The sequence below is a fragment of the Thamnophis sirtalis genome, unplaced genomic scaffold, assembly GCF_051295495.1.
Source record: "Thamnophis sirtalis isolate CommonGarterSnake01/CBP01778 unplaced genomic scaffold, rThaSir2_p1.2 scaffold_9, whole genome shotgun sequence".
NCBI lineage: Eukaryota > Metazoa > Chordata > Lepidosauria > Squamata > Natricidae > Thamnophis > Thamnophis sirtalis.
The window spans coordinates 34,163,504-34,191,223 of record NW_028261389.1 but is presented as its reverse complement, the minus strand read 5'-3'; the positions used below and the strand labels follow the sequence as shown (position 1 = coordinate 34,191,223).

The 27,720-nt window shown below is 37.5% G+C and overlaps 2 protein-coding genes across 3 annotated transcripts in view; one reads left to right on the top strand and one right to left on the bottom strand.

Moving 5' to 3' along the window:
* Positions 1-2,031: 2,031 nt before the first annotated feature.
* PDE6H (phosphodiesterase 6H) lies at positions 2,032-25,771 on the bottom strand. Of its 2 annotated transcripts, none has more exons than XM_014052236.2 (4): positions 25,701-25,771; positions 7,128-7,303; positions 5,554-5,594; positions 2,032-3,258 (listed from the first exon to the last, which is right to left on the bottom strand). In XM_014052236.2, exons 2-4 carry the CDS (start codon positions 7,265-7,267, stop codon positions 3,182-3,184), a joined length of 258 nt encoding a protein of 85 aa, XP_013907711.1. In that variant the 5' UTR covers positions 7,268-7,303; positions 25,701-25,771; the 3' UTR covers positions 2,032-3,181. The 2 variants fall into 2 exon arrangements, with proteins under 2 accessions (XP_013907711.1, XP_013907710.1); XM_014052235.2 differs by lacking the exon at positions 25,701-25,771 and adding an exon at positions 9,871-10,046.
* Positions 20,741-27,720, top strand: part of ARHGDIB (Rho GDP dissociation inhibitor beta) — a 39,165-nt gene continuing 32,185 nt past the window's right edge. The window contains exon 1 of the mRNA XM_087723282.1: positions 20,741-20,899. The gene's annotated coding sequence lies outside the window, so the exon portion shown is untranslated. The remainder of the gene's footprint in view (positions 20,900-27,720) is intronic.

Sequence of the window (27,720 nt, the reverse complement as noted above, 5' to 3'; positions counted from 1 at the left end):
AGTCGCCAGTCGACACTGGCTGGCGGATGGAATTCGGAGGAGGCCTAATCTGTGGGATCTAATCGGTCTAGTGGAGGTAATTGGCAGCAGGCGGTCTCTCAAGTACCCAGGTCCAATACCATGAAGGGCTTTATAAGTGACGACTAGCGCCTTGAAGCGTATCCAGAGACCAATAGGCAGCCAGTGCAGCTCGCAGAGGATAGGTGTTACGTGGGTGAACCGAGGTGCACCCACGATCGCTCGCACGGCTGCATTCTGGACAAGCTGAAGTCTCCGAATGCTCTTCAAGGGCTGCCCCATGTAGAGCACGCTGCAGTAGTAAGCTTTCATAAGATGCTTGTAATGGAAGTTGATGGTGAAGCATATTAAACACCTACTATATGTTAGGATACCCGCAGCCAGTTTTCTGACCCCACCTTCTTCATTCCTATCGGAACTATTTTTTGGGAATTAATTACCAGGAATGTTATTGATATGAAGCATGTATCAGTTTTAAAAAGAAGATTCAATCCAAGCATTACTGCAATTTTTAAAACAGGTTTATAGTAAAAGAACGAAGGCGTATTTATATTCTTAAATATATTTATAAATATTAGAAGATGAAGCCATGACTGAGACACCATTCCCTCTTAGGAAATTGAGAACAAGAATTAAGAAAGGAATTTTATTTACTTATTTATTTTTGCAGAGGAATATGATTTGAACTATAATCCTAAACACATTTATGGGAAAAAAAACTTTATTTTCCAATCTATGTGACTGATTTCCCATTCATTTCAGTGTGTGTCTGGGTTGCCATATAAAAATATATTAGGAAATATGGGATTCAGGGAGCAGAGAAACCAGGAATTTCAGGGGGAAAAAGAATAATTAGAAAACAAAAACGTTTAAAAATGCAAGAAAATTTTGCCTTGAAGCCAATTAATAACCGAATCACAGATGCATGTTCAGAAGTAGTCCTGTATATGCAAATTAATGGCTCGCTGTTTGTAAACTTAGATGAGATGTACTGTGTAGTAATTTGATGAATAAATAAGTAAATAAAATAGTCTCTGACAACCCCTATACTTCTCTAAAAGATACAAATCAAAATCAATAGTAAAAGGGAAAAATTGTCCCCAAAATATGAGACAGTGAAATATTATAACATATTTCATCCTGAATATCATATAGAAGACATTAAAGATGAAATCCTACTACACTATACAGAAATCTAGCTGTCCTTCAAATATTTCTAAAGTGCAACTCCCAAGAACTTGTATCAGCATTATTGATAGTGAGGGATTCTGGGAGTTCTAAATCAGTAACATTTTCAACTTTCTGGGCCTATTCCAAGTGAGCTCAATGAAGCATAAAAAAACAATAACACAGTAAAACTTAGTGGTAGAATAGAGTTGGGGGAATATATAATAATTAGCAGATAAATAGTAATATTTACTGGAATTGTGTAACACCATAGCAAGGGTAAATTGGAGTAGATGAGCAACAGCAATAACAATATAAGCAGCTATGAGATATCAAAGATAAGCTAGAGGAAACCGTGGGTAATAATTGTGCTTCCATAAATAATTGGAGGGTCCAAATGGATAGATTTTATACTATCAATAAAAAGGCACTGTATCACTATTCTGCTTTTCCTTTTCTTAATGACATTCTGGCAAGGAAAAAGATGGAAGAAGACATACAAATTTTGGAGAGTTAAAAACAATCAATTATAGATCCACCAAAACATTATGTGAATATAATCAGCCATTTGAGAGTAAATGCTGTGTCTGGAAGCACCAATAAAAAAAACTGAAACCATCGGAATCTACCGTATATACTACACAGCTTAGCTGGTTCACAATAAAGTTTTCTTGAGTTGTATAAGGGAGGAAAACCCATAAATCAGAACCATGCAAAATTCTATTTCATGCTGAATAGGTGTAGTAAAGTAAGGTAACTTAAGTGATCATCACTATTGATAGGGCAAAAAGATTTTCTCTCTAAAATCAAGTATTGGAAAACACATTATTAATAAAAACAGCTATTAAAATTATAGTCTTTATTGGAAAACTCAATATTTTTGAAAGATGCTTAGTTTTTACTGAGAATTCATCCTATTTTGGAATCAAAAAGTACAGAAAACTATTAATTCATTTCAGAACCATCATTTTTTGTTAAGTAAAATCTACCAACCAAATCCACCAGTAAAACTATGATATCTGAAACTAGTTAGTTTTGAAATCAGGAAAAGTTAAGATAGGTCCCTACTCCACCACCATTCAATCTACAAAAACTGACTAAACTATCAGCTGATTCTCACTTAAATGCAGGTTGCCTCTTCTATACTAAAGGAAAGTTAAGGTAAATAGGACAGATTGTGTAATCTAAATTACTGCCACTCTGTGTTCTTCAATATCTGAAGTGCGAAGTGGCCACTTCAGTATTCTTAATAGTTGAACCAGTTTTCTTTGAAATATTCCATTCATGAAAACAAGATTGTGTTATATATATACATAGCACACATATATAACTTGCCAGAAACCCCTTTCACAAGAAAAACTAAGGCAAAACCAAACCATATTATGTCTAAACCAAGCCAAAAATTTTACAGTATTATAAAGCCCTTGTTTTTTTTTTCTGGTGCTGTGATTCATACAACAGTTACAAATTCTTTTCCCAAAATGATTCCTAGTTTTCTAATTCTTTGGAAATTTCCATCTAGAGATGCAATAGCACAAGGGAATGATTATGAGATTAGCATATCAAATTTGCCGACATGCATGGGGGAGTTCAATGCATGGGCTCAAATCAAGGAGTGTGTGTGTTTGTGTGTGTGTATGTATATGCCCAGAACACAAAATGTACAAAATTAGGAAATATGAATCCATGCTTGAGGAATTCTAGATTACAAAATTCTATATTAACAATTTTATTTTACAAAAAATGCAAGCTATTTCATAGGAAACAGAAGCTTTCAAGGTTCTTAGCTGATTAACCAGGTGAATACTTCAGCAGACTTTCATAATTTTCTGAAAAATGAATCCAAGACCAAAGTTTCACATTGCTGACCCTTATTTACAAAACCATCTGCTGTGTAAAATGTTAATATTTTAGATGGAAGGATGAAAACGAGAATTGTATGTAACGAATATAAGAGCTTCAGATGCCATCAGAGCCAAGCAGGAATTTTGGGTGATTATATTATTCCAAACTGTGCCAATTCATGAAGTTCCAGATGGCTGAAAGCTTCCCAGGGGCAGATCACAGTGATATCTGCAAATGAGACAAAGAAATTTCTGCAACTGATCAAACTATAACAAGGTCATATAAGAAGGATATCTGTGAGTTGAAACTTCATGCAAAAACATCTCACATTAACATTTTTTTCTTAAAATGTAGTTAACTTCATTATTATAGTCTGACTAAAGCAGTATAACTTCAAAAAATAAAAATAAAATGGAGTATTGTATAACAAAGCAAAAATTGCTCTAAGCTAATTTACTTACTAAAACAAATTGTTGCTTGTCTTACTGAAAGATCAGTAAGAGACTTAATTCAAATCTAACTAAAATGGTTGGCTACTGAAATGATAGCTCTTGAAAGATTGATATGAATAAATGAATATAAATTTGTGAATTATCACTGTCTTTTACTCAATATTGTGAAATCAGAAAATGACAGTCTTAAAATTGTGCTCTGAGGATCTATAACTTTCTAAACAAAAAAGGAACAAGGAAAACTAAATAATGTTGTGACAAACAGTAATGGCATTCAAGAAGAATTTAGCTATTCTTTTGAAAGACATTTCTAAAGTGACTTTAAAGTGTACATTTACACAGAAAATGGAGGATATGAAATGCAAGGAAGCAGCCCTTAATCTAACACATGCTATTAGTTAGATTAAGAATTGATGGCTACTTTGTTCTATTTCTGGTCTGAAATTTCATTTCTAAAACCAATATAAATTATTTGCCAATTACATTTATTTTCTTTTTGTGGCTATTTCTTTTATTTATTTATTTATTTATTTATTTATTTATTTATTTATTTATTTATTTATTTATTTATTTATTTATTTATTTATTTATTTATTTATTTATTTATTTATTTATGGTGCCTCACAAAAGAAGGCAATTAGGAAAAATAGCTAAAGGCAATTCTGAATCCTATCAAAATCTTTTTGTAGCATGCAGATGTTCTGTTAGAGTCATAAGTCCAGCTTTAGTGAATTATGTCAGTTTTTGCATTGTACTTGAATCTTTTATATGCCTCATGAAATAGTATACCAAATATGGCACAAATAATCAGCTCTTAGTGATATATAGAATTATAATAATTTATTTATTTATTTGTAACAACTGATATAGTTCCCTAAGGTTTTTTTCACAGACAAATGCAGTAAAACAAATGTTCTCTTTTTCTGGCCTACCAAATTATTAAATAAAGGAGTATCATTAACTTTGTGCACTACCAGGCCATTTAGGATACACACATAAAGATCACAGTTTTTCCTAGCAAGCGTGGGTAAACAAACTTTCATTGGGCTTTTATTTTATTTTATTTTATTTTATTTCCCTTCCATTAATATAGACTGAGAACATTAACATGGTCAAACAAAAAGCTTGCCAGTAAGGCAAACACAGGTTATAATTGGCTGAAATAAAAAGTCTTCCAGATCGATCACCTCCTTAATAGCTGAGTGTTGTACTTTCAGCTAAACTGTGGTATAGATACTTGGTTACATTTTAATGCTTTCAAAACTATATGCGATGAAATTTTGCACTGTGATTTCATAATATATTAGATCATATTCAGTAGCTTCTAGAATAATGGAACGCTCCCCAAAGGAATTAAGGAGACCATCAATTAAAACACTGTAGCCAGAATTTGAAATAAGTGAGCTACATGTATGATTCTAGAAGGGCTAGTCTAGATTTCAAATGAAATAAAGAACTGAAAGTACAATGAAGAACATGAAGTCCATGAAGAACATGAAGTCCATGAAGAACATGAAATTTAACAAAATCCTTAATAATTTAGATTATATTGTGTGGATAGATTCTTAAGAAAATGATATTGCAGATGCATTGATGCCAAATTTAGAAGGTTACATATGGCAAAACTAGTGTTTTAAATTTCATTCAGAAGCTTATTGGCATCCAGTCTAGGCCTTAAGCAAAAGTTTAATAGGCTATTGGGCATTAGTACCTATAGGAAATAAACTACAACATTTTGTATCTTCTGATTGGAAAAGCACTCTATGTACACTGCACTGCAGTACTCCATATATGTGCTGATAATGGCATAAATAAGAATTGAGTCAAATACTGTTTTTAAATCAGAGACTTTTCAAATGGTGGCACGTACAATGATAAAGGATTGATCAAACTGCCAGTTTGTTTCTGCCCTATACAGTGACCTGCACCAACCAATTGGTCAATTTATCATAAAGCTGCCTGGTGCAAAATTTACTGATTATATTTAGGAGATTAATTAGGTAAATGAACCAAGTCATAATATTATTCTCTGTATTAAATAGTAAGAATATTTAATAACACAATTATTTACCTGTTCCAAGTCCTTCCATTCCTGGAATATCATCTCCAAAACTTTGGACAAAGAAAGTAGAGAAAGAAGATGAATGAGAGGAAGGGAAAAATTATATATATATATAATTATATATACTATATAACACACATTTATATATAACACACAATTATATATAATATAACACACACACACACACACCAATACTTTTTTCTTTACCTAGTAGCTGAATGACAAAAAATTAATATGTCAGAACTCTTTCAACTATTGGACTTGAATGTGGCTTTCAGTAGCATATTACATTTGAATTATCATGTTTTGCCATTTAGTGTTCTGATCTAAAATATAGACTGTCTGGACAAATAGAAGGACAATATAAACTAAGATGTAATCTATTTCTTGAAACAAGTTACATGCTAATTGTTTAAGTCAGAGGCATTAAAGACTCCTTAATATCTAATGAACTTTCAGTGTCCAGGTTGGCTGCCTTAGGAAATAACAGAACAGAACAGGAAATGCTATTTCAATTAAAAAGAAACAAAGACCAAATAAACATAATTCTTGCAGCCATTTGAAAATATTTCTGTCATCATGCCACCCTGATTGACTTTATTAACATAGATGTCTATGCACATATCACAGGTGCCTTACCTAAGGCCTAAAATATAAAACAATTAAACATAGACAAATGTCCCATTTAAATATAATTATATATGTACACATTTAATATATAAGCCAATAGTCCTAGTGTACTGGTTTTGGCAAGTACAGTAGTTATTCAATTTGATAATTCAGAAAATTTCATCATTCCATTTTATAAGCAGTCCAAGAAACTGAACTAATTTTATATCTTTAGTTCTGAAAGGGGTACTATGTTGACCAGCTCTTACCAAGTACAGGACACTTACTAATTCCATTTACAATACAATCCTATGCATGTATGCTCAGAAATAAACACCATTATGTATCATGAGGCTTATTCCCTTGCACATCATTAAGATTACACCAAGATAGTTGTAGCACTTGCAACGTGTGCTATGGTTTGAAATATAATATAATTTCTATGTATTATCTATCTATCTATCTATCTATCTATCTATCTATCTATCTATCATCTATAAATGAGAATTAACACAAGAAAAACGAAGAAGAAAATTAAAGGCAGCAATAAATGAAGGAAGAATACACACCCACACATTCTCATACAAACCTATTAATTTATATGCATATTCTCCCTCCCACCAAGAATGTGCATTTTTACTGCTATTCATATTTATCTGAAAGTTTCACGACTCAAAAACCTTCTAAGGTGGTATGTACTGGATCATTTATAATGGAGAATGGGGAATATTAGGGTCATGCCTTTAGTAATTGTAATTACTAAATACTTATACTCTAGTAAGTGTAATTGGGCATTATCAAGATGTCAGACAGCCCAGACACAAGAAGTCTTTGAAAAAGCCAATGACTAGACCAGTTGAGAAAAGAAAATTAAGAAAGCCACAATTTAAGTCTTCTAGAAGGAACAAGTTGGAGAAGGCTGTTGCAGAATCTTCAGATATGTAATCATTTGATTTCTGGATAATAACGCCTACCCTTTTACACCTTTCTTAGGAGGCTTGCTCTTGAATTGTCTTGTTTGCCTTTGCTTGAACTTAGGAGGGCCCTTACGTGGGGTAGTTGGCCCTGTTGATTCTTTTGCATTGAGGGTAGTAGCTGCAGCATTATCAGACATCTTGAGTTACAGTGAGATTTTTTAAGATTCTCCTTTCTAAAAGAGAAAATAATGTGGTTAATAAAGTTGGAGAAGAGAGGGTCTTATATAACAGTTGATGCCACAAAGATTGAAAATTCTAACTAGTACAGAGTCATTATACACTTCAAGCTAGATAGACTAATTAATACTGTTACATAAGGCTATTCCTCTCTTTCCTCCCACCCACTCGAAACAGAGAATCTGGTTTTCCTTTTTGTGTTGTTTCATGTATAAATCTTTATTTCTTCTTTATCATTGATAAAATGACCCCTGAATTAAAAAATGGACAAAATTTTAGAGCAGTTAATATGGATAGTTTATGCCATAGTGATTAATGTGGTCATAGAAATACATTGACAAAAAGAGAAGTTATGTCTATTTATATTTTTTCATCTCCAATTTATTTTTTTATATTTAAAAACACACTCATAAAATAATGCTGCAATGAGTTTAAATTATCTTCAGTAAATTTATGGAAGTCTATTTACTAAATACAAATAAATGTACTAATTAGAGTTCTTTTCTTTAGCTCAGATAACAATCTGTTCCTTTGCAGTCTATAGGTTTTATGCTTACATAAATGTAATCCCCTCCACTTCCTCCTCTTCCATATCTGATTCTTTTATTTCACATCAGAATAAGACCAATGTTTGTTAGGACAACATTATGTTGCTAATGATCTTAATACTATGTATTATCAAGTGCCTCCAAGAAAAGTGCTTGTCTTTGACCTTTTCTCTCTCATATATGGAAGGTCACATGCTGCTAATTTCTGCTCCTTATAAGTATTTTGATTTCTATACTTTTATTTGTTCTTTGTATGTACTCATAGAAATATGAGGGGGAGTGCTATTTTTTAAAATGAATGATTATTATCAGACCATAACAGTATATTCTTAATACAGTCTTGAGTTCTTTTCACATGATCAGTTTTTAAAAAATCATCATTCAGAGCACTGAGAATATTCATAAATAAAAATTACATCTACAAAACCACTGGGGCACATCTTAGTAGCTATGTCTTTCACTTGGTGGGAATTTGTTTGCACATATATTTAATAACATATTATTGGATCATCACACAATCAACCAGATGTTTTAAGTTGAATTTGGCAAACTAGCAAGTCCTTTTCAAGGGCTTGTGATAGGCAGATGCTGATATTATATGGTGTTAAAGGTATTGTGGCAGAATATAAGTTTTTCCAATTGCCTTTTGCAATGGACCAGTGGTTATTTTGTCAGTGCCAATGGTATTCAAATAGTGCTCCAGTTGTTTTGGGATTGCACCCAAAGTGCCTATTATTATTACTGCCTTTGCTTTCTTTTGCCACCGTCATTCTATTTCCACCAGAATTAGCCCCTTTTTCTCTTTCTTCAACTTTCCTACTCTAAACCATAACCAGGTCTTGTTATTATCTAGTTCGCCTGCTATTTTTTAATGTACTGGCCACGTAATATTTTCGTTTATTTTTTGTTCTTTTGATTCTTATTATTACTGACATGTGGCAGAAGAAGGGTGTCACACTTGGACAAAACAGATATTCTAGCAATTGTCAAGTGAGAGAATGTATTGCAACATAAAATCTCCATACCCATTTGTATATTTGATTGTATTGATAAAATATATGCTGTGTCATGGGCCAAAGTGAATCATGAAAATGTAGCATACAATTTCATACAATTTAGGTTTACATCTCCTATAACTATACGCCTAAGAGCCATATCTGCAATTAAATTTTGCCGGTAGACATATCATTTGTATAAAATTCTAAGCTTGTTCACTCAGAAAAAAAGTTATATTGAATTCAGTGGGGATTTAATCGGAAAGTAATATTGTTTTTACTTTGGAACTCCCGTTAAAAGCAGTATGAGCGTAAATATGTATGCATATATATGTGAGTAAATAGATATTGAATCATTGTTGTATGTTGGACTAGCAATTTTAGTTATATATTGTATTTTGCTTTAAGAACCCATTCCTGAGTTAAGGAATATGTAATTTTTGCAAATAGGAGGGTGAGAAGAAATCATTAAACAGGCTGACAGTGACATTTATTGCAGAACCAAAAATTTAGTTAAACTCCTGATTTCCTGACTGCCTTTATAGGGCCAGTTTTATAAGCACAAACAGATCTCAAGATCTACACAATTTTTTCTTTGTATGTGAACATGCTGTTTAAAGAAATGGCAAAAAATGGGAACAATTAAAATGAACTTATTTTGCTTGTCTTCACATGAAAAACAGTCGGTAAGAAAAAACCCTTCATCCATAACAAAAGGTTCTCACATTCTCAAGTCATATAACAATCTTTTCCTACCAAAACCAGAAACATCCATGAGTTCTCTACAATGATCTTGTCTTATTATAAATCAATGAATCTGTTTGTATGTAGCTTTCATCAAAACAGACTACACTTTATTTATATACTTTAAAATAAATTATTTAGGAGTTCAACATCACTATAAGACATCCGGTGCCTAACACTAACTGAACTTCTTCTCCACCCCCTCACTTGCCTACCTATTTATGTTTGGATTTTTTCCCTTCAATGTCTTAAGCAAAAAATTCTTTACAATCTTACCTTACTCAAGAAATGTCCAAAGTGATTCTTTTAATAAAATTGCTCACAGTTCTTGGAAAAAGTAATCCTATGATGAGCAAATCAATGTAAGCAATAGCAGTGAAGTAAGACTTGAAGACTACTGTACAAATGATGTTCTTTCTCGTCCCACTTTTCTCTGCCCTTCTCAACGTGAAACTCAGTGTAATTGCCTCTGACATATCCTTGTTTAGCATAGCAGTCAATCCATCTTGCTTGCGTTGATGGCTAATTTTACCTAGTTTAATCTGTCCCTAGAAGGTTCTTATCATGATGCAACCTACTTCTATCTTAATCTCTGTCCTTCTTTCCTCCTATTTGTTGACTTGTAAATAGGAATGTTTCTATTCTAATTGGATTTAGTTTCTTCCTAATCTATTCTTTTTTCAGTTTTAATCTCTGATCCCTTAGGAGAGGCAAACTAGATCCTTGGGCTGATATATTTAACAAGGCTAGACAAAATAGAGATGTTTCTGATGTTTTTTTTTATTTATTGCCTTGAAAAAACTACTCACGCAGCCCCCCCCCAGTTCAATAGGACCATTTTTCTGGTTCATGGAAAGATCATTTGATATAATTTTCTTAAATAATTTTTATTAAAAAAAATAAAGATAAACAGGAAAAAAATAGAAGAATAGGAAAGATAAAAAGTGTTGAAAACAACAGAAAAAAGAAAAAGAGAAAAAGAAAAGCATACTTGAAAAGGGATTTCCAATCTTCTTTACAGCACTTTCCCTCATACATTATGTAATTACATAAATTCCTTTCTTCCCATATACAGCCATGGTAAATTAAGAAATCACCAGTTCATTTTTATCCATTTTCATGAAATACTCCATAAGGGAAAGAGCAACTATTACTAAACTATGGAAGCTTAAGTCTTTTTACAGTATTCCCAAGTTACTGCATCAGATGCAATGCTTATGCTTGCCCAATGTAGTATGATTTGAACCACAAATTTCTTGAAATTTAGACTTCAAAACTGATTTGACCAGTGAGTTTCTGGTTTTTTTTGCACAAGTTCACACATGAAATAATAGAATGCTGAGTCACTCATTTCTTCCTTGAAATTAACAAGAGTTTTGCCAGCTTCCTCTTTTAACTCAAGTACTGTACCAAAATAATAATAAAAGACTTTTTATGGGTCTATTTGTAGATGCTCTAGACCAGGAGTCAGCAACCCGCGGCTCTGGAGCCACATGTGGCTTTATCACCCCTCTGCTGCGCTCCCTGTCACCTGTCGGCTCCACAATTGATAGGGCTTTCAGTTAGGACTGGTAGAAGAAATAGGATGATGCGCTAGGAGAAGACTGTATGGTGGTAGAACCGGACTTCCAGTTGGCTCCAGAATTGAACCGCGATGATGGTGGTGGTTCCGGTTAGGACCTTTGTGGCTTTTTGAGTGTTTAAGGTTGCTGACCCCTGCTCTAGACGATATGAAGGGGATTCACTTAAAGGTGTGCATACAAACTTTCTTCTAGAAAGGACAGAAAAGAGAGCAACTATTATTTGCTCTCCTGGAATGGGTGGGAGGGATAAAGGATCAGGGATCATCAACTCTGGTCAGCTGGTCCAGAGAGAATAGTGGGTGATCATTGTAGCTAGAGAAAAGGGCTGAAGATGAAAGGCAATTTTTAAGCTGGATGTCAGGCCTGCATTTATATTCCTTTTAGAATTTTGGCCTGCCACACTTCTCTTATGCTGTTTCTTTAAGTATAGTCAGTGGGAGGGGGATTAGAAGGAGTAGGATTTTGGAATGTATTGTTTTTCATTCTTTGCTAGAAGCCAAGGTCATCCTTTGTCTCCGCACTTTCACACCTGACCGGAAGAAGCTGGGCATGGATGCCAGCGTGGAAGAAGGAGATTGGACCATGTGATGGATTGTGGGTGTGGGGACAAGATCATGAACTTTTAACTGGGTGGGATTCTGATGTAACTTTCAGAGTTGGTATCTCCACAGCTATGTGCCAACATGCCTGCTTTATTAAATTGGAACTTTAAGCATAGTTTTGCCTTCGACTCTGATTTAATTCTACATGGTATTTGGAACGCTGACACTGGATTCATTCCCAGCCAGTTTTTAGCCAGGAGTCATGTGGCTTAAAGCTATCCAATAGAAAAGCCTTGAGAGAATTTATATTTCAAAGCCCAAGACAATTGGGAATTTTTTAATCTTCACAGGCTGCCCAAAAGACACAGTTTTTCAAAAGTGTAGTAACTAAAGAAATAAAAAGCAAAAACAATGACATTAATAATTATTTTTCTTAATCATTTCAAGTTTTGCTGTTTAGCTTTCTAAAGAAGCACAAGATTGAGGAAAGTTTTTACTTGGCTAAAAGAGCAAAAGCAAACAACAAAACTAATGGAAGATCATATCTAAGGACGATTTAGAGAAAAATACATGCTTATGTGTTAGTGTCCTACTGTCATTTAATATATTCCACATCAAAAAGGTGAGCGATGTGACTAAAACTGCTACATATACTGAGCAGTGGTGGGTTCCAAATCCCGTTCCAACCAGTACGGGCCTGGCATTGCCCACATGGATGCATGCGGTGCACGTGTGCATGTGTCGCACCTGCCTGCAATGCCTCCGCAAGCCTCTGCAATGCTCCGTATGTGCCAAAGGCTTAAAGGACAGGTAAGGAGCTCGGGCAGGTGGGTGGGCCCTCTGGAGCACCATATTGGAACGGTACCCGGTGCTCCAGGCAAGCTCCGGTACGCCTGTACCAGGCTGTACCATCTGCAACCCACCACTGATACTGAGCTACTAATACAACACCTACTTAAATTATTCTCTTAGGCACTGGACTGAACACCCCACTTCCCCACACACACACTCTAAAGGATTAATTTTTGAATTAATTAATTAATTAAAAAGAGCCGAGGTGGCGCAGTGGTTAGGGCGCAGTACTGCAGGCCACTTCAGCTGACTGTGATCTGCAGTTCAGCGGTTCAAATCTCACTGGCTCAAGGTCGACTCAGCCTTCCATCCTTCCGAGGTGGGTGAAATGAGGACCCAGACTGTGGGGGCAAGTTGCTGACTCAATTTGCTTAAAAAAAAAAAGTAAACCGCTTGGAGAGGGCTGAAAGCCCTATGAAGTGGTATATAAGTCAAATAAATAAATAAATAAATAAATAAATAAATAAATAAATAAATAAATAAATAAATAAATAAATAAATAAATAAATCCTTTCAGGTGCGCTATATGAGGACTAACATTCAAAACTCTTGCCTTGGTAGTTTGATCTTTGTAGAATATTCCACTTTAAAGAAAATTTGCAAGTTGTATCTGAGATTTATTTATTTAGAATAAATAACATACCCACCCATCTCTCAATCAAAAATTAAGGCAGCATATATAATAGAAAAACAACAAAACCTGGAGCCATGTCAACCTTTTAACATACAATTATTCCATCTTATTCCAGCACTTGGGGAAAAAGCCAGGTCTTCAAAGCTTTAAGGAAGACTAGGAGGGTAGAGGCTGCCAAATTTTAAGTAATTCAGAGTATTTTATAGGGCTAAGGTTTTCACAGAAAAGACATGCTTTCTAGTTCCTATCAGTTAGCAATATTTAAGGGAAGAGACTAGGAGCATGCCCACTCTATCTGATCTGATAGGTCAGATAGGTGTCCTTAGGGAAAGGCAATCCTGCAGATAGCTTGGCCATGTGCCATATACAGGACTTTAAAGATGATGACCTACACCTTGAATTGCACCCAGAAAGAAACTGGAAGCCAGCGTAGACTTCTCCTGAGGTAGGAGTGGGCTGTTATATGCAAAATATCTTCCAGTTTTATTTTATCTTTGTCAAATTTCACTTTAATAAAGAATTTAACAATATTCAAACAGTCTATAAGCCATTTTGCTCAAGCTAAGCAGGAAGGACAAAATTAACTTTTGTGTGATATAGATTCTAGCTATCATTTCTTCCCTCTTCACTAGTTACATTTTTGAGAGTCAACCTAATATTTATAGCACATGCAGGGTGAGAAAATTGCAGTTTCTTTGTAAATGTATGCTTGTATATAGCAAGCACTGAAAGTGTCTCACTGCTGTGTGACCAAAAGGATTATTAAGACCATGGTGTTGGCAAATACGTACTGCAAGAGTCTGTTTTAATATTAAGATTGCACAGTTTTTGTCTTTTAGCACCTACAAATTTGCTTTGTTCAGGAACAGCCTAATACATTCAGATGAATGTTCATTTGTAAAGGTGCATTTAGTTTCATCATCCTGTTTTATGCAGGAATTTAAAGCATCCCTGTAAGATGACTGAAAAGCTCATCAGAACATTGAGCTGTAAGGGGAATTATTTAATTTATATAATCACCTGTCTCACATATGTGACTACACAGGTTACAATAAAATAGATGAACATAAATAAAATACATAATATAAAATAAAAACACATGGCAGCTGAGCTTTATAAAATAACTCTGAACAAAGTCAAGAGATGGGCTCTGTTGCACACCTGGACAAGGAGGGCCAGGGCTAATCTACTCTCAAGAGGAATGGTGTTAAACACGGTGGGCATCACTGCAGAAAGAATCCTCATTTTAAGCCTTGCCAGCTGACACTCCTCAGCCAATGGCACCCAGACCATGCCCTGCTTGCTGGACCAGGTAAAAACAATTGGAGAGAGATGGTCTCATAGTTGCCCAGTCTCTAGCCCTAAAGGACTTTAAAATACTACCAGCATTTGAAATTGCCCCCAGCAGAAAGCTAATGCAGTTCATGGAGTGGTGGTGTCACATATTGCTATTAACTGCTTGCACTACTGCATTCTGCACCAGCTGAAGCTCCCAAACACTCTTTAAGGCAGCCCCGTGTACAGCATGTTGCAATTGTTCAATCTAGAGGTCAAGAGGGCTTGAGTGACCATTGGCAGGGCCCCAGTCCAGAAAAGGCCATAACTGATGTATAACTCAAACTATGGAAACATCAGTTATTTATTTTCAGAAGGCTAGCAGACTGGAACCAGGAGTGAAATTCAGCGGGTTCTGACAGGTTCTGGAGAACCAGTAGCGGAAATTTTGAGTAGTTTGGAGAACTGGCAAATGCCACCTCTGGCTGGCCCCAGAGTGGGGTGGGAATGGAGATATTGCAGTATCCTTCCCCTGCCACGCCCACCAACCCACACCCACAGAACCGGTAGTAAAAAAAAATGAATTTCACCACTGACTGGAACCATCTAAATGTGGATCCAGGAAATAGGTGCAAATGAGGTACATAATGGACTTATTCCAAGGCCCTTTAGCCATGGCTTCCACCTGCCCTTCATTCAGAAGATGGGAATGGAAGAAAAGTCCTAAATTGTGCACCAGTTAAATCTAGGAGAGACAATCTCCTTTGAGTGGAAGTCTTCACATTCTGGGGGAAGGCCCTAAACCCCAGAGTTACTAGTCCTCCATTGGTTCTTTCCCATCTAAATCTCCCCTCCTTCCAGATAACTGGGAAAGGACATCACCAGCCCAGTGTAGAGATGTAAAGCTCCATCTCCCTCTATGCCCTACCAGATTTCATTTATCCATGCCAAGTTGGCCTTCTCCACTATTAAATCATGGATGTAGGATCCTTATTGTATACCAATCCGGCATTTAGTACTAGCAACAGCAGCATGTTATTTTTAGATAATAATATAGGTTTGTTAGATTGATTTATACAGAAGCTGAAAGCTGCTGTAATGAAATGGCAGTTTGCAAGACAAGGAGCTTGCTGCCCGTGATTAATTATATGGGAGAAAGGAAGCTTAAAATAGTTCTTGTTCAAAATCCCAGTTTTACTTGGTTAGATGGCTGTTTCCATACCCAGAATTTTCTCCAGTTAGCAGTAGCTACATACACACACAGTACACAGATGACATTTTTTTTTAAAAAGTACCTATTGTTTTTTACTGCAGTTGTAAAATCTGAATATGTTCAGTAATAAAAATAAAATAAAAATTAACAAATCAACATAATTTATGTTATGTATTCCATATTTGTCTTCTTTATTTACCAATCTTCTTGGTAAGTTTTATTAATGTATTTATGAAAACAATATGCATGAGTTTTATTGCCCAATAAAAATAACTCAAATTAGAAGAAAATGTGAATTTTATATTGCAATTGCATGGACTAAATTTTAAAATAACATAGTATAAGTTTAAATAAGTTTAAAATGCAAAGAATCAACAGTTTTAAAATTACTGAAGCAATATCTAGGAATGAAGAAACAAGGAATATTTTCCATACAAGACTTAATAGGAAGAGAATAAGGTTTAAATACTGTATATGGCAAGAGAACATAATAAGGTTGAAGTTCTATATACCGGTATGTCTACTTGGAAGCATGTTCTATTAAAATCAATAGATCTTTCCACTTTATTTAGAGAGGTAAAAGACTGCAGTGATTCTTACCCTCCATAATGCTCTTGATTCAATGAACCAAACAACTTTTCAAAAAGGATATTCACCAAAATTTTTGTTGGGTAAATTACCTTATGAATTTTACTCAGTTTTAAATTAGGGACATGAATTAAGCAGCTGCCTTGTGGCATGAATCAGAGGCTAAACATCTGCAACTATGACGTGGAATCAAAGATTGTCACCAAAATAGAGCAGTTTTCTCTGTAACAAAAGTTCAGTTACAATATCTTGGTTTTCAGTTAGATAAAAGTACTTAAGTTCGATGTTTGGGGAATACTTACTTCTTGGTAGATGACTCCTCTTTCATTGCCAGATCTACAGTGCATGACTGAGGAAAATATGTTGTTGAACTTGGGAGATTTTATTTGAAACATTTTAGAGTATAGCTAAAACCATATTTTTTCTTAAAGTCTGTAGACCAGAATCAGTAGCTTGGTTCATATACTGTTTGTTTTTCATTGTTTGTTGAACAGGTTCACACCATCCTGTGTGCATCACATGATGAACAAAGAGGATTTATTCATTACATGTAATCCATACATTATAGACTGATATGTTGTTGGTGTTTGTCAATTTGCTAACTCATTGTGAAATGAGCTGTTTATTGAATTAATCCATTTTTAAATGTTTGCATGAGTCACTAAACCATAAAGGAAATTTATATTAGGGTTCAGATGTAGTTCAATGCATTGTGAGTACTCAGGAAAAATTAAACTAAGCAAGTTAGCCCATCGGTTTTGAAATAATAAAGATTAAATAAATAATTTATTAAATTATTAAATGAGCTGTATATAAAATGTAGATGACAGGAATGCATTCAAGAGCCTTTATTTATTTTATTTTATTGGGTATATTTAAGCATGTATCTAGTATACATGTGTTAGCACCAGTTTCATCACAGTACCAATCTTCATTTGAACATAATTTGTGCTATATCCTAAGGATTGAATAGTATTAAACTGGTAATTAAATAAGATACATAGTTATCAACTGCTAAGTGACTAGAAAATAATTTGATACACTATTTGCCTTTCAAAATACATATATAAGGGATTCTTATATGGTTTTTGGGGAGGTTAAATGTACATGTATTCAAAAGGACCTCCCAAGAGTTGAGTAGGCTTGTTGTATTTTACGAATCATTTGTACAGTTTGCCAACAGGAAACTAGCAATAAGAGAAGCTTGCATACTGATGCATATCACTAAGTTATTTTTCTGAAAATGAACTCAACTTCAAAGAACTCAAAGAAATCTCAGTGTGAGGCAATCATAATAGTTAGCCTTAGAAATAAGTGTTTTGCAAACAAGGAAGGAAAGTGTTAGGGTATAACTTCTGGAAGTCTTCCAACCTTTTAATAATAAATAGCTCTATTTGGGTCATGTGAGTAGCAAGGAAGGGGCTTAGAATGAAGGAATCAGCAACAAGCTCTGCCCCATTTCCCCTCTGCAGATTTGTTTTTGAACTTGATTTTTCCTTTGCCAATTTCTCTTCTCCACACCAAATTTGGCTCACTTCTGTTTAGCTTCCAAAAATCATTCTACTGATGAAAAGATAGACATAGTACCAGTGTCTCATTTGGCAAATATAAAAAACTACATATATAATATTGGTTATTTTTGAGAATTGAGAATGACCATGAAATTTCATATGAATTTGAGGCTGTTTTTAGGGGAAATTATTAACATTCCAAAACAACTGCATAACTAATTTTTTCAAGGTCAAGGAATTTACATTAATAACAGTCATAATTCTTTGAAGTTACTTTTAAAAGTCTGTTTTTAGACTATCAGTCTGCATTTTTTACATTTTATAAATTCCATTTTTAGAAAAGCTTACCGGTATATGATAACCTACAGTACACTACCATGTTTCCCCCAAAATAAGACAGCACTTGGCCTTATGTTTCGGGAGGTCTTATTATTTTGAGGTGCAGGACATGGCGAGCATGGTCACCTCATGGCTGCTGCTGTGTTGCAATGTTTTCAGGGAGGGATTATTTTGGGGGAAGTGCTTATTTTAGTACATGCGCTCAAAAGCCCAATAGGGCTTATTATCCAGGGAGGTCTTATTTTCAGGGAAATAGCTGAACTGAAATATCTTCTCTATAATTGTTAAATATGCAAGAGCCTTGGTGTCTCTTACTGTACATCAATTCACTTTAATTCATAGATGAGACCAAATAATGAATGCTGTGAATATGAGGTATCTGTGGACACTGTCCACACCGACAGAATCAAAGCCCACTACAGATGTTTCTACTGTTCAACAGTGGCTAGAAAGCCAGAAATTCTGCACTTATGTTTGTTTGAATATATCAATTAAAAAAAGAAGGACTTCTATTTCAAAGTGACCTCATGTCTGGTGAATAAACATTCTCCTTCTGAATGTTATCCATCCCGCATTGAGTCAACCAAAAATTATATGTATATGAAATTTGTTGTGCCTATTAGCAACACTTACTTTGCCTCTGTTAATGAATTTTGGGCTTGCTGTTGAATGGTTTTCTCTTGGTTTGGTATGTGCAGCCCATGATAAGCAAAGCAATTGTTTGATTCCCTCTGATTTGCTGTCTTCCCTCTTCTATATATGAACAATGAATGGGGAAAATCTTCCATCACTTTGGGTGCTTTGGCAGGAATGGAAAGATTTTGGCTGCAGGGTTCTGTCACTGATCTTTAGGTACTTAAGTTCCAAGCCATCATAACCTCCCAAAAGATTTGAGGAAATTGAGTTACAAAGCTATTTAGGATCCCCAACCCCATTCTATATGCAACAAATGCTGGTTTCCACATTGTTTGGTCCTCCTGTTATTGCACTGTTTCCGCCTTGAGCTAACCATTTGTGGCCACAGAACTAGAGCATGTGCAATACTGCTGGCTGAGCAATCAATTGCTAATGCACATTCTGACAGACCATTGGCCTGAGGTGGCTGTGTCCATCTCTTTTAGGAGACAAGAGATTGTTGGCAGATGAGTGACCAGAGGGGAAAGGCATGTCCACATTAGCTTGAAGCAGCCATTAGGCTCAGCTCTGCTATCACACACTGCTGTTCCCCTGATTTCTGTTTCAGGATAATGAGTGACAGATCTTAACTTTATACATTTCTTGGCTGCCATTGGATGCTCTTGACCTGGGGTAGAAACATTACTTTAATACTGATATGATTAAAAAAAACACTCTTAAGATTGTTTTAGTCAAGGACTGGAAGTATTCAATCTTGGCCGTAATCTGTACATGATAAGTTTATTTATTCTTCTCAATAAGATCCAAAAATGCATAGAATGTGTTTATGAATTAATACCCAGATTGTTAGGGTGTACAGCATTACAGATGTCCATTTTTTCCCCTAAGGAAAAAAGTTCGACTCACCTCTATAAGGAATTTCTGATGTCACTTGATCTCAATGAAAACAAGTTTCTGTACCACTGCAATTAATAGCAGATTTACTTTTTGGGGATGTATTTACCAGGTCTTTCAGCAATAATTTTCCTGTTTTCAAATTTTATTCAGAATGAAAGAATACATGACTGGGCATTGTTGAAATACAGCCCATAAAGTAGTTAAGATTCTATAAAGGTAAAGGTTCCCCTCGCACATATGTGACAGTCATTCCCAACTCTAGGGGGTGGTGCTCATCTCCGTTTCGAAGCCAAAGAATCAGCACTTTCCGAAGACGTGGCTGGCATGGCTAAACGCTGAAGGAGCACGGAACACTGTTACCTTCCCACCAAAGGTGGTCTATTTTTCTACTTGCATTTTTATGTGCTTTCGAACTGCTAGGTTGGCAGAAGCTGGGACAAGTAACAGGAGCTCACTTTGTTAGGCGGCTCTAGAGATTCGAACTGCCAACCTTTCTGATCAACAAGCTCAGCGTCTTAGCCACTGAGCCACCACATCCCTTAAGATTCTATAGATGTTTGCAAAACAATTTCATGAAGTAGCTTGCACATAGAGACATAAACAAAATAAAATAATTTTCCTATTGTGGTTAGGATTTAATAAAAAACATAGCTCTCCTCTCCAAATACCTAATACTTCTGATTCAAGTGTGTGATTATAGTCAAGGCAGAACATCCAGATGGCATAAAAATGAAACACTGACTTTTTAAATGGAGCGGATGGAAAATGAGAAAATGGGATTTTTTTCTTACTCTTAATAATTCCTCTCTTCCCAGAAATAGCGTCCTTTAGAAACCTCGGTCACATCACAGCCAAACATGAATATCATTCAAGGCACCTATCATTGATTGTACAGTTTCCAAAATCTACATACCGAAGGAATGCATACATATCATAAGCAAGGAGAAATAACGCACGAATTCCTAAGGACCACAAGCGAGGATACTTAGGGAGTTCACACATACAGCTAATTATCTTTTATGCTTTATTGTATTTTGTGCGTATGTGTGCCCGGAACAGAGGGGCTGTAAATAAATTGCGCGATAGAACAACTAGCAACGCCGCAGCTTCCTCTTCGAGTCGGATTTTTTTTTTTTTTTTTTGCAAATGATTATTATTTTTTTTAGCCAACTTCCTTCCTGCTTTTAACTGCCAACGCTGAGACAGAAAGGAACCCCGGACGCAGCCGCCAGCAAGTAAGTACGATCAGGGCAAGTGGAAGAAGAAAGCGAAAAGCGGGGCGGCCCAGCACTCCCGATGGGGAGAGGCTCCTGCAGCCCCCTGCAAGGGTTCCCTTAAACCGGGGAAACCGGGCAGAAAAGGTGGCTCTAGTCTAGAGCAAAGGGGAGGGGGGAGGTTAGGAGGAGCAGCGCCTTCAGGGCGATGGCTCTGCAATGCAGGGAAAGCTTTAGCACAATCCGCTGCTTTAGGGGTGGGGGTGTCACTTTTTGGAGAGACGGCCGAAGGAAGGTTGCAAAAGGCTCTGCTTGGCGTCTTTCCTGCAAACCCCCCCCCCTCTTTTTTTTTTGCCTGATCTACAATTTGAGGGTGAGGGGATGGGAAAGGAGCAGCCCTTACCCACGGAAAAATCCATTGCGCATCCTATTCCTGCGCATATCTATAGAATGAATCTCTCTCTCTCCCCCCCCTCCCCCATTATTTTATAGATATTCAGTGATATTCAGGCATGGGCTAATAATAGGTGGCCTGGTGACCTTTCGATATTTGGGGCTGCAACTGCCATTAGTCCTGCAGTCACCAAGGTCCCAGGAAGCCCAGAACAAATAACCTAGAGTTACAGGGGCTGAGAAATGTGACAATTTATTGCCCATTCTTATCTGAATTTCAGGCAGGAAGCAGTAGCTGCTTGTTGGCTGCAAAGGATTAAGGGTGTGGCTGACTTCCTATGGTATTCTTAACCAATATGTCTGGTTAGCAAGTGCCTGCTGCCTTCTCATCCTTCCTTCCCATCATGACTGGCATACAGTGACAACCAAATCTGAAGCAGTTGCATTTTTAGATAATGTGTACCATAATTTATGACCACCAAGAGTGATAACAATAAGTTTTACGTCTGAGAAGCTCCAAATGGCAGCTAATATAAGCGCTGATGACATAATAAGCTTAAGAGCATGTAATCAGGAGGAAGGTGATGGTGCAAGCTCCTTAACTGGGCTTATTGACTGACAGTAAAGACAGTCTTCTGTGGAAGATTTTAGCTTTTGTAACTTAGGAGATGCGCTGACTCCTGACAGTTCACAGATGTGAGTTACAAGTACATGGATTCTGGATTGACTCTTCTAAGAACATGTATTCTATCCAAGGTCCTCACAATACTGAATGAGGAATTTAGATATTCACCATTAAGAATAATTGGCCAAGAGAAAAACCATATATATTTAATGAATTTATATAAATTTTTGTTTCCCTTCTCTTGGCTAAATGAACTCCAAAATTTAGTATTTAAAGCAGAAATGCAATAAGAGGATAATCAGAAAGCTCTTAACAGAGGTGAGAAGTAGTACGGCTCTAGTTAGGCTAAAGAATGATTATAAAAGCTCATCAAACTGCTAATGAAAAGTCCCATAACCCAAGTATCTCATCTGGAAAGATTCTGCTCCTTATTTTAAAAAGTACTGCTGACATATGCAAGATGTGGTCAAGTTTCTTGGGAGGAAGAAGTAATTTAATCAGCTCCACAATTTGCACATGCTTTGTAGATAATAAGCAAGTGTGTTAATGGCTGGTTGCACAGGAAATCATACTAAAATATATTCTTGTATTAAGTAAGCTGCATATTTTGAAGCTTTACAGAAATAGAAACCTTCAAGAGCATTCTAGATACAAGAATTGCTTGATGAGTCCTAAACCAGATACTGTATTTTTCGGACTATAAGACGCACCAGAGTATAAAACGCACCAATAGTTTGAAGAGGTATATTTTTAAAAAAAACATTTTATTGTGAAAATTGGGGCATGCAGAGAGTTTAGGAGGCCTGCAAAATGCTCCTGGGGGCTGGAGAGGGCAAAAATGTGACACGTGGGGGATTTGGGAGGTGAAAAACGGGTCCGTTTTTTGCAAAAACGGGGCATGCAGAGGGTGTGGGAAGCCTGTAGAGTGCTCCTGGGGACTGGGGAGGGCAAAAACGAGCAAAAAATGGACCTGTTTTACAGAGAGTTTGGAAGGCCTGCAGAGTGCTCCCAGGGGCTTGGAAGGGCACCCCCTCCGTTTTTTCAAAAAACGGGTCCGTTTTCACAAAAAATGGGCCTGTTTTCACTTGTTTTTGCCTTCCCCAGTCCCCAGGAGCACTCTACAGGCCTCCCAAACCCTCTGCACAAATCATTTTTTTTCAAAAACTCCAGTTTTTCACTCATTTTTGCCCTCCTCAGCCCCCAGAACACTTTGCAGGCTTCCCAAACCCTCTGTGTGTCCATTTTTGAGAAAAATGGGATACATGGGGCAGGGTTTCGGAGGCCAAAAATTCTGTATTCAGTGTATAAGACGCACCCAGATTTTCACCCTCTTTTACTCCGAAAAATATGGTAAGTAGCAGAGATGTAAAATGGCATTTCTGGAACATAGTACTTTTTCCATAATATTGCTAATGTAGATGTAGATGTAGATAAATTTATTTATAGGCCGCCCTTTTCCCTGAGGGGACTCAGGGCGGCTTACAACGTATAGGGAAGGGAGTACACACAATGACATATAAAAACAGTACGTAATTAAAAAGAGAAGCAACATTCATTCATCATTCGGGAGGGGACGGATTATAATCTTTAACCCCAGGCCTGACGGGATAGCCAGATCTTGAGGGCTGTGTGGAAGGTCTGGAGGGTGGTGAGGGTACGAATCTCCACGGGGAGATCGTTCCAAAGGGTCGGAGCTACTACTGAAAAGGCTCTCCTCCGCGTAGTTGCCAGTCGACACTGACTGGCGGATGGAACTCGGAGGAGGCCTAATCTGTGTGATCTAATAGGTCGCAAGGAGGTAATTGGCAGGAGGCGGTCTCTCAAGTACCCAGATCCACTACCATGGAGGGCTTTATGGGTGGTAAGTAGCACCTTGAAGCGCACCCGGAGATCAACAGGTAGCCAGCGCAGCTCGCGGAGGATAGGTGTTATGTGGGCAAACCGAGGTGCACCCACAATCACTCGCGCAGCCGCATTCTGGACTAGCTGAAGTCGCCGGATGCTCTTCAAGGGCAGCCCCATGTAGAGCACGTTGCAGTATTCCAGCCTAGAGGCCACAAGGGCACGAGTGACTGTTGTGAGAGCCTCCCGGTTCAGGTAGGGTCGCAACTGGCGCACCAGGCGAACCTGGGCAAATGCCCCCCTGGTCACAGCCGACAGATGATGATCAAAGGTCAGCTGTGGGTCCAGGAGGACTCCCAAGTTGCGAACCCTGTCTGAGGGGTATAATATTTGGCCCCCCAGCCTGAGTGATGGAACACTAGCCAAATTATTGGGAGGGAAACACAACAGCCACTCGGTCTTTTCCGGGTTGAGTACAAGCTTGTTAGCCCTCATCCAGTCCCTAACGGCTTCAAGACCCCGGTTCATCACATCCACCGCTTCATTGAGTTGGCACGGGGCGGACAGATACAACTGGGTATCGTCCGCGTATTGGTGGTATCTTATCCCGTGCCTCTGAATGATCTCGCCCAGCAGTTTCATGTAGATGTTAAATAGTAGGGGGGACAAGACCGACCCCTGCGGCACCCCATATGTTAGGGGCCTAGGGGGTCGATCTCTGCCCCCCAATCAACACCGACTGCGACCTGTCCGAGAGGTAGGAGGAGAACCACTGCAAAACAGTGCCTCCCACCCCCAGCTCCCGCAGTCGTCGCAGAAGGATACTATGGTCGATTATATAGTTATGACAAGAAGAATGAGAATTTTGCTGTTCTTTTGTTGTGCTTTTAATTTATGGAATTCTAATTAAAGGGAGTGGATGAATTTATCTTTCTTGAGAAACTGCTACCTGTGAAACTGGTACCTTTTTCTTCCTATTTAGCTCCATCTTCCTCCTTTTTTGCAGTAACTGTTTAAGATTTTTTTAAAAAAAAATCTGGGAACATCAAAGCATAGTGGTATTATGTTCAGAATTTAAAATAGAGAGTATAAACACAGAACCACTACAAGAGATATGTAGTAAAAACAATTAAATAATATGTGAAAGAAAGAAAACATTTGCTTATGTATATAAAATATTTTAACAGAAAACTAAAAAAAGCAGAGAAGTAACTTGTGAATAATTTATCTGCAGTTAAAGTTTCATAGTATTTAAGCATATGCATATATTTTACCTCTAATTTAGATTTTTGTCATGTCCTAAATAATTTAAAATAATTCAAAATATTTTTGTAACCAACAGTTACTAAAAATCTATAAACTTTCAGATTATCTTTGTTTACTCTTTTGCTTCCAAATGCTAACTAATTGGCATGTTACTCCAGACCTTCTAATTTAAAAGATTGTTTCCTTCATAATAATTGGCAATGAGCAATCCATATCATAACTTAAATCCTAAACCCTATTGGTACTTAGCCGTGCTTGGATGCAATCTGACTCAAAGAGATCCCAGAGTACTCTGCTTGTACCAGCTGTCCCAAAATCCTCCATAATTGAATAGAATAGAATAATAGAGTTGGAAGGGACCTTGAAGGTTTTCTAGTCCAACCCCCTGCTAGGCAGGAAACCCTACACCACTTCAGACAAATGGATATCCAACATCTTCTTTAAAACGTCCAGTGTTGGAGTATTCACAACTTCTGGAGATAAGTTGTTCCATTGAGTAATTGTTTTAACTGTCAGAAAATTTCTCCTTAGTTTTAAGTTGCTTTATTCCTTGATTAGTTTCCACCCATTGCTTCTTGTCCTACCTTCAGGTGCTTTGGGGAATAGTTTGACTTCCTCTTCTTTGTGGCAGCCCCTGAGATCAGAACACTGCTATCATGTCTCCCCTAGTCCTTCTTTCTATTAAACTAGACATACCCAGTTCCTGCAACTGTTCTTCATATGTTTTAGCCTCCAGTCTCCTAATCATCTTTGTTGCTCTTCTCTGCACTCATTGTTTTTTGTTTGTTTGTTTGTTTATTAGTATTTATAGGCTGCCCTTTTTCCTAAGGGGACTCAGGGCGGCTTACACAAAATAAGGAAGGGAGGGTACAGACAATAGACACAAACAATACATAAAAGTAAAATAGTAAGCAACATTCATTCATCATTCGGGTGGGGACAAATTATCTTTATCCCCAGGCCTGACGGGCTAGCCAGGTCTTAAGGGCTGTGCGGAAGGTCTGGACGGTGGTGAGGGTACGAATCTCCACGGGGAGATCGTTCCAAAGGGTCGGAGCTACTACTGAAAAGGCTCTCCTCCGTGTAGTTGCCAGTCGGCACTGACTGGCAGATGGAACTCGGAGGAGGCCTAATCTATGCGATCTAATTGGTCGCAGGGAGGTAATTGGCAGGAGGCGGTCTCTCAAGTACGCAGATCCACTACCATGGAGGGCTTTATGAGTGACAAGTAGCACCTTGAAGCGCACCCAGAGATCAACAGGTAGCCAGCGCAGCTCGCGGAGGATAGGTGTTATGTGGGCAAACCGAGATGCACCCACAATCACTCGCGCGGCCACATTCTGGACTAGCTGAAGTCGCCGGATGCTCTTCAAGGGCAGCCCCATGTAGAGCACATTGCAGTATTCCAGCCTAGAGGTCACAAGGGCCCGAGTGACTGTTGTGAGGGCCTCCCGGTTCAGGTAGGGTTGCAACTGGCGCACCAGGCGAACCTGGGCAAATGCCCCCCTGGTCACAGCCGTCAAATGGTGGTCGAAAGTCAGCTGTGGATCCAGGAGGACTCCCAAGTTGCGAACCCTCTCTGAGGGGTATAAAATTTGACCCCCCAGCCTGAGCGATGGAACACTGATCGAATCATTGGGAGGAAAACACAACAGCCACTCGGTCTTCTCCGGGTTGAGTACAAGCTTGTTAGCCCTCATCCAGTCCATAACGGCCTCAAGACCCAGGCTCATCACGTCCACCGCTTCATTGAGTTGGCACGGGGCGGACAGATACAACTGAGTATCGTCCGCGTATTGATGGTATCTTATCCCGTGCCTCCGAATGATCTCGCCCAGCGGTTTCATGTAGATGTTGAATAGTAGGGGGGATAAGACCGAACCCTGCGGCACCCCATATGTTAGGGGCCTAGGGGTCGATCTCTGCCCCCCCACTAACACCGACTGCGACCTGTCCGAGAGGTAGGAGGAGAACCACTGCAAAACAGTGCCTCCCACCCCCACCTCCCGCAGTCGTCGCAGAAGGATACCATGGTCGATGGTATCGAAAGCCGCCGAGAGGTCGAGGAGAAGCAGGATGGAGGCATTGAAATGAGATCACTAGGGGGTCAGCAGCTGTCTGCACTATCTGAGGCACAATTAATTTCTTAATATTTTTTGTCATTCTTTACACTTTAATGACCTATCTATCATTGCACAATCCCCTCTCTTCAGAAAGTATCTGCTTTAGATAAACAGGAACTTCATTTGCATATCTTCTGAACCATGAGTCAATCCCTTTATCTTGTTTTTACAATTAAAAAAAAGAGTTTTTTTTAGTAAACTCACTTTGGACTATAACAAAAAACTGACCTGTGTGAGATCTCAGATTTATATTTTTATGAGACCATAACAGGTTCTTCAGAACTTGGCTAGGCGTCACTCTATGATGTTGAGCAAGCCATAACATCATATTAGGTCTATTTGAATGAAAAAGAAGTATCGTATTGAAGTATCGTATAATTAAGATGAAGCTGGAGGATTATAATTGTTGGAGTCTTATACTAAGTTCGCTACTATCAGAGTAAAATAGAATTATTGAATTACAACTTTCAGCATCCTGTAAGTTGCTGAATTTGTATTTACTTGCAGGTTTGAGAATTTTACTTCTAGCTTAGATTAGTTACTTTGTATTGCTTGAATATGACAAATTAAGGATTCAAATAAACCAACTTCTT